Source organism: Bactrocera dorsalis, chromosome 6 (genome assembly GCF_023373825.1).
Source record: "Bactrocera dorsalis isolate Fly_Bdor chromosome 6, ASM2337382v1, whole genome shotgun sequence".
NCBI classification, from domain to species: Eukaryota; Metazoa; Arthropoda; class Insecta; order Diptera; family Tephritidae; genus Bactrocera; species Bactrocera dorsalis.
Window position 1 is genome coordinate 39266312 of NC_064308.1, and position 6665 is coordinate 39272976.

The 6665-nt window shown below is 39.4% G+C and overlaps 1 protein-coding gene across 1 annotated transcript; it reads right to left on the bottom strand.

The window, feature by feature from the left end:
• Positions 1–280: 280 nt before the first annotated feature.
• Positions 281–4284, bottom strand: LOC125779773 (uncharacterized). The gene is made up of 2 exons (XM_049461042.1): positions 3261–4284; positions 281–3159 (listed from the first exon to the last, which is right to left on the bottom strand). Exons 1-2 carry the CDS (start codon positions 4282–4284, stop codon positions 281–283), a joined length of 3903 nt encoding a protein of 1300 aa, XP_049316999.1.
• Between the last annotated feature and the right edge of the window lie 2381 nt (positions 4285–6665).

Sequence of the window (6665 nt, forward strand, 5' to 3'; positions counted from 1 at the left end):
TTGGAAACTGAATACGTTTGAATTGAATTGGCACATCTGTAGGTATAATAGGAATCCGTGGTATGAGTATATTTTCACCTCTGAACTTGCCATTTAAAATCCTGGCTTCGATCACGTTTTTCATTAATTTTTGAATGACTAATCGCGTACCGTTGCACAACCGGGGCGGGTTCAAATTACGAAGCAAGATAATTGGAGATCCAACCTTTAATTGTAAATTATGCGGTGGCATGCCTGGCAAATCCAGTGAGTTCAAAAACTCTGTGGGAAAATTTACTGCTTAGCTGTCGTCGCAAACTGTATCAATGGATTTATATGATACCAAGTTCCCTGGCAACAACATTTGTATCTTCAGATTTAAATTGTCAACGTCTACATTTTTTGCCGCTAAAATCGCTCTTTCTGCAAGCCACTCATGATTTATGTACTGTGTGTGTATATCGGGAAATATTTGTTCAATGAGAGTATCTTGCGAATCAGCGATTGTGCAGAAATCGGTCGGTAATTTTACGTATCCAGTTTCATCTATAGCAACTTTTCCATCACCGATATCTAAGAGTTGTTTTGAAAATGTTTCAGCGGATGGATCTTGAAGCATTTGAACGCGCATATTTTTTTTTAGCTGTAATTTTTCAACATTACTCCACAATGGAGATGATTTTAAGCAAGCGTTGATCTCATCAGCGTATGTTGAACGTGGAATGACTGGAAGTGTTTGTCTGAAATCACCTGAAAGGACCAACAAAGTTCCGCCAAATAGTTTGTCACTGTTTTTAATATCTTTCAATGTCCTGTTCAACGCCTCAAGTGAATGTTTGTGTGCCATAGTACATTCATCCCAAATAATAATTTTACACCGTTTTAGCACTGTGGCCATGGACGATTGTTTCTTAATGTTGCATACTGCGTCAGGGTTATTCTGGATATTTAGTGGCAGCTTAAATACTGAATGAGCTGTTCTACCTCCATCCAATAAAGTTGCTGCAATGCCCGATGATGCAACGGCCAATGCGATGCCATTATTTGATCGTATTTCAGCAAGAATTAGCGAAATAACGAATGTTTTGCCAGTTCCACCCGGTGCATCCAAAAAGAAGAATCCACCTTGTCCAGCTGAAACTGCGAGCATAATGCGATCATAAATGGTTCTTTGTTCCTCATTCATTAGTGGGACATTGCTGGCAACAATCGCTGCCATTTCTACAGTACTGTACTGCAGTTCACGATTCATTTCAGTATTAATTAAATCAGATGCAGTTCGATTTGGCGAATTCATACCGAAATTACTAAGTGGTAAGTTGGCAATGATAATGCAAAGATCCTCAATAGCAATCAATGCTTCATTGTACATTTCGTCGCTGAATGTTATGGTTAGATCGTGGCACCGTATACGATGTTGATGCAATATATCATCAGTCATTGAATCTTTGTGATTTTCCCATAATATCTGTGCTCGGGCTGGGAAACATGTAGTCAACACTATAGCGAATAGTAGACGAATTTGTATTGCTGTACAGTTCAATGCAGCTTCAGCAAGCATGCATTCCCACTGGTTGTCGTCTTCCAGCAAGCCGAGTGCAAGGCATGCATCTTTATACGTTGGATATTGTTGCCCATTCACTATACGAATATCTTGAAATGATAATAGGCCAGTAACATTAACCAACAACAGTCGAAGGTAAAAGCACTCCGTGTGTCTTGGATTGACTGTAAATAATCGCCCCAAGGCGTTTGATTTAAATAAATTGAGACATTCAGCAACTGGTGAGCCTTGCTTGCGGGGCATCCATGTTTTTGTTTGCGTCCATGTGAAATAGCGTGGTACTTGTGAATAGAGTAATGTTCGTGCAAAGGCACCAAAATCATCCGCACGTTTACACAATTCAAAAAATGCAGTGAGTGTAGTTTTAGGTGGATTTATTGCACGATCAATCGCTGTCTCGTTCGTGAAAAATACACGCTGACCGTTTTCAAGATGGATGGCTAACTGAACAACTGCTGGATCCCGTTCATGAATTGGAAAACCAAAGATACGCCAAGCAGCTTCATTGGAGCTGATGTACCGACCAATTTGGTAGAGCGTTATTTCATCGTTTTTATTCACTTGAGGAGCATTCACATTAGTATTTTCCACTCTAAACACAGCCATATCACTTCCTTTATGGACATACTTGCAAATGTATTTGATGCTCTTTACAGAACTGCATAACTCAACATTAATATGAGCATTATATGTCTTGCTCAGCAGAGGCGAATATGGCACCACCCAACGATTGTCAATATCAATGTCTGTGTTGATGATATTTTTAATAAATGATTGTCCGCCATTTTCAGGATTTCTTCGACGATATATTGGGTATCCGTCGACATTTGTGACCGTATCATTGGTAAAATCTTTAGGGAAATTTTTAGTACATTTTCCATCAGCCATGCAAGGCGATGAACTATTAAGAGTACCACATGGACCATGAATCATGTTTGTTGTAACAATATCAAACAGCAGTTGGTCAGTGGATGGATCTGGAATTTCGGCAGAAATGATACTATCGATTTCTTCAGGACGGATTTTGTCGATGAACCAAACCAAAATGTGTGCATGAGGTAATCCTCGCTTTTGCCACTCAACCGAATACATCCAGCAACGTGTGGGACCAAATACATTTAATTTAGTAATGAAACTTATTAAAGACTTCAACTTTTGTCTGAACACACGTACTGTAATGTCATGGCGATGTATTGCATTTTGGCCAGGTAGTAGCAAAGATGTAATCTCTGGCCATTTTGGATTACATGTGAACGTGATAAATAAACATGGTCGTCCATATTCGCGCACGAAAGTCAGAGCATCCTGTATATATTCTTGCATATGACGTGGACTGCCTACGTACGATGATGGTAAAATGACATGGTTACCAATTTCGGCGACGTCGTCGTTGTTGTTGATAGCGTCTCGCAAATGAATGTACTCTTCCGCGCGCAGCTTTTGTTGATTATATCGTAAGTATCGTAGTCGTTCGCTTTCAATCTTCGCATACATGTCGACCATGAATTGTTGACAAAGCTCTCGACATCGTAAAATGACGTTGTCCAGGCCACGTCTAATCATTAATCGGTACGCATAATAATCCTTTGAGCTAACGTTCTTGTTTGTTTCAGCTCCTGTAATATTTGTTCATAAAAATTAATTTTAATTTATTACGTTCAATAATTTAATTGTTTTGTTAAATGATTAATGATCAAATTATTAATGAATGAAGTACCTGATACGGGATCTCGTTGTTTTATGTTTATGCAATATCCATCTTGTCCCTTCCAGAATATTAGCGGATATTGTAGAGCGTCATATGAACGATGTGTGTCAGCAATGAACTGAAGATTATTATTTCTTTTACGAATCACAATTTCTCGTGCAGTTGTACAATCGCCAACCATGATTACAGCAACATCATCAACAGCGGGTGCATTGAATCTACGAATATGCTCTCCAGCTGGTGTTTTATCAGGATTAATGACAATAGCGTGATTATCGCTTTGTAATTGGTGCATATGTGATTTGAATATTTTCAACAACTCGTTGTGCTCGTTCAAAATAGCATCTAGCTCGCTGACGATGCGCCTGGCATAAAATGAATCAAGGTTATTATAATCACAACGTGCATTCACGCGATCGGCAAGTGCGCTTCCGGAATCCTCGCCGCCCATAAAGTATATTTGTAAGAATTTATGTTGTTCGTTTGGCATTGGCAGCAGTGAGCCCATTTTATGATAAACTTGGCCTCTGATTTTGAATGTAGAATTGAATTGTTGACCATTTGCATTAGTATTTCGAACTATTTCTGTTGCTCCGAACGATGTCATTTGAAAGCATGAATTGAATCTTCGAATTGACTTCAGGAACACGTTAGAATCTGGATCCGTGCCGATAAGTAAGCCGTTCAATGGTTCAGGTGGTGTTTCAATTTCAGGTAGTTGCACTTTTCCTGACCCGCAACACATCCCAGCTGGCTCATTTTTGAATTTCAGAGCATGACAATGCGGACATTCCTTGTCCATAGCACCAATTACCACTTTTGAATGAGCATAATATTCAATATCGGGCTCATACTGAAATGCTAGACGCAGGAATGAATCAGATATAAATGCTCGATGTACCTGTTGTCGTTGTTGGTCGTTTGTTCTTCGTCTATTGACTGTGAAACGGCGTGATTGTCGTTGTTCTAATCTTCTGACTTCATTGCGTTCAGCTCGTGTATCTTCTGGCTCTTCTTGATGCAATTGCGCCATTCTGACACGTACATCAGTATTTTGTTGCTGGATTTGTTCTTCTGTTCTTTCGGATCTGCTATTTCGCAAGTTTCGAGCTTTACTTGTACTGCGGCTCAAATCAGCCCCTTTGCGTTTTCTTGGCATTAAATAGAATTAATGTAATTATTTAATGATGAAAAATAGTTTTGCAATGATTAGTTTTAATTTATGAAATTATAACAAAAATATAATTTTTATTGAAAAATTTTTCAAACAAAATTATAAAATTAAATTTTATGAAAACATTGTCTCTTATAATTTTTTCATACAACCAGTATTTTCATTGACATTTCAAAATAAAGATTCATAATGATTGATTTTTTGGAAACTATGAAAATCTTAATTGTTCTATTACATTTTTTTAATAAAATTAAATTAAAATTACATTTTTATAAGATCAACAACATTTTCGATATAAATAAAAAAAGTATACTTACAACACAAAATCCGTTGTTATTGAAAGCTCGTGTCACGTGTTGAGTACTTTTGAGGTTATAAAATCACTTGATTAACTAATCGTGCAAAATACTCTCAAAATAGATCATTTAATTATTATTTATAAAATAGGAATGATTAAAAGTTAATATGAGAGTTACACTGAGATAGCAAAATAATAATTGTCAACGTTACTACTACACTTGATGCATAAACTATAATGATGGCCGACAACTGTGTAGGTAGTGAGAAAGAAAGGAGACCTGCTTCGTTCTCATCCCTACTCCGTGCTATTTACTGGGTCAGAAGTGACACCTGTAGACATCTTGCGGGGATAACTAATTAAATGACGATTGATCAGTTATCGACCGGAGAGGAAAAATGATTAAATTACTAAAATGGCTATTAAAAAATAATGGTTGATTGTAGAAGGGTGAAAATTGAGGATTGTATGTATTTTTATATGTTGTATCATAAAAAAATAGAAATTAAAAATTTTGTCTAAAGAATAAAAAAAAAAATTTGGGATGGACTACCCCTAACATTTAGAGAGATGAAAAATAGATGTTGGCCGATTCTCACAGATACCGGATAAGCACACAAAATTTCATCAAAATCGGTCAAGCCGTTTCGGAGGAGTATGGCAACAAAAACTGTGACACGAGAATTTTATATATATAGATTGTACCGGCTCAATTAAGTTCTGCAGCTCGAATTATTTTCTCCAGCAGCAGATTGAAGAAGTCGCACGTCATGGTCAGGCAATGGAATGTCTGCTCCATCGTCATCGATTGGGGTATCGGGTTCGTCTTCTCCTGGTGTTGTGCGTCCACTGCCATTCAGCAGACTGGAGAAGTGTTCCCTTCATAATTTAAGTATGCTCTGGGCATCGGTGACTAGATCACCTTTGGGGGTTCTACAAGAGTATGCCCCGGTCTTGAAACCTTCTGTAAGCCGCCAGCTTATCAAGCTCTTCGTACTCACGCATTTCGGCCTCTTTCTTTTACTGTTTGCAAATGCGTCTCGCTTCCCTCTCGGTATCTATCCCATCCCGCACGTGTTGTGGTCTATCTTAACGTTGCGAGGTAGGCAACCTGTTTTCTCTCCGCTGCGACACGGCACTCCTCGTCGTCTGTCTGTTGTGATTGCAGCTTCTCGACGTCGAACCTTCCTTGTGTTTGTTGGCGTGTGTTTTTTGCTGTACAGAGGCGGGTGCGAATTTTGGCTGCAACAATATAGTGGTCCGAGTCGATGTTAGGACCTCGGAGCGCACGCACATCTAAAACCCTGGAGACGTGTCTTCCGTCTATCACAACATGATCGATCTGGTTGGTGGTTTTTCGATCCGGAGACAGCCAGGTAGCTTGATGAATCTTCTTATGCTGGAATCTAGTACTACAGATAACCATATTTCGGGCCCCGGCAAAGTCGATCAGCCTCAACCCATTTGGGGATGTTTCCTCGTGGAGGCTGAACTTACCGACCGTAGTACCAAAGATACCCTCTTTGCCCGCCATGGCGTTGAAGTCGCCAAGCACAATTTTGACATCGTGGCGGGGGCAACTCTCATAAGTGCGCTCCAAGCACTCATAAAAGGCATCTTTGGTCACATCGTCCTTCTCTTCCGTCGGGGCGTGGGCGCAAATCAGCGATATGTTGAAGAACCTCGCTTTGATGCGGATTGTGGCTAGACGTTCATTCACCGGAGTGAATGATAGTACTCGGCGACGGAGTCTCTCTCCCACCACGAATCCAACACCAAACTTGCGCTCCTTTATATCGCCACTGTAGTAAATGTCACAAGGACCTACTCGTCTCTGTCTTTGTCCCGTCTTTCGCATTTCTTGGACGGCGGTGATGTCAGCCTTTATTTTCACGAAGACATCATTAATGTTCTTACTTATTTAAATTTTATATTATGCATA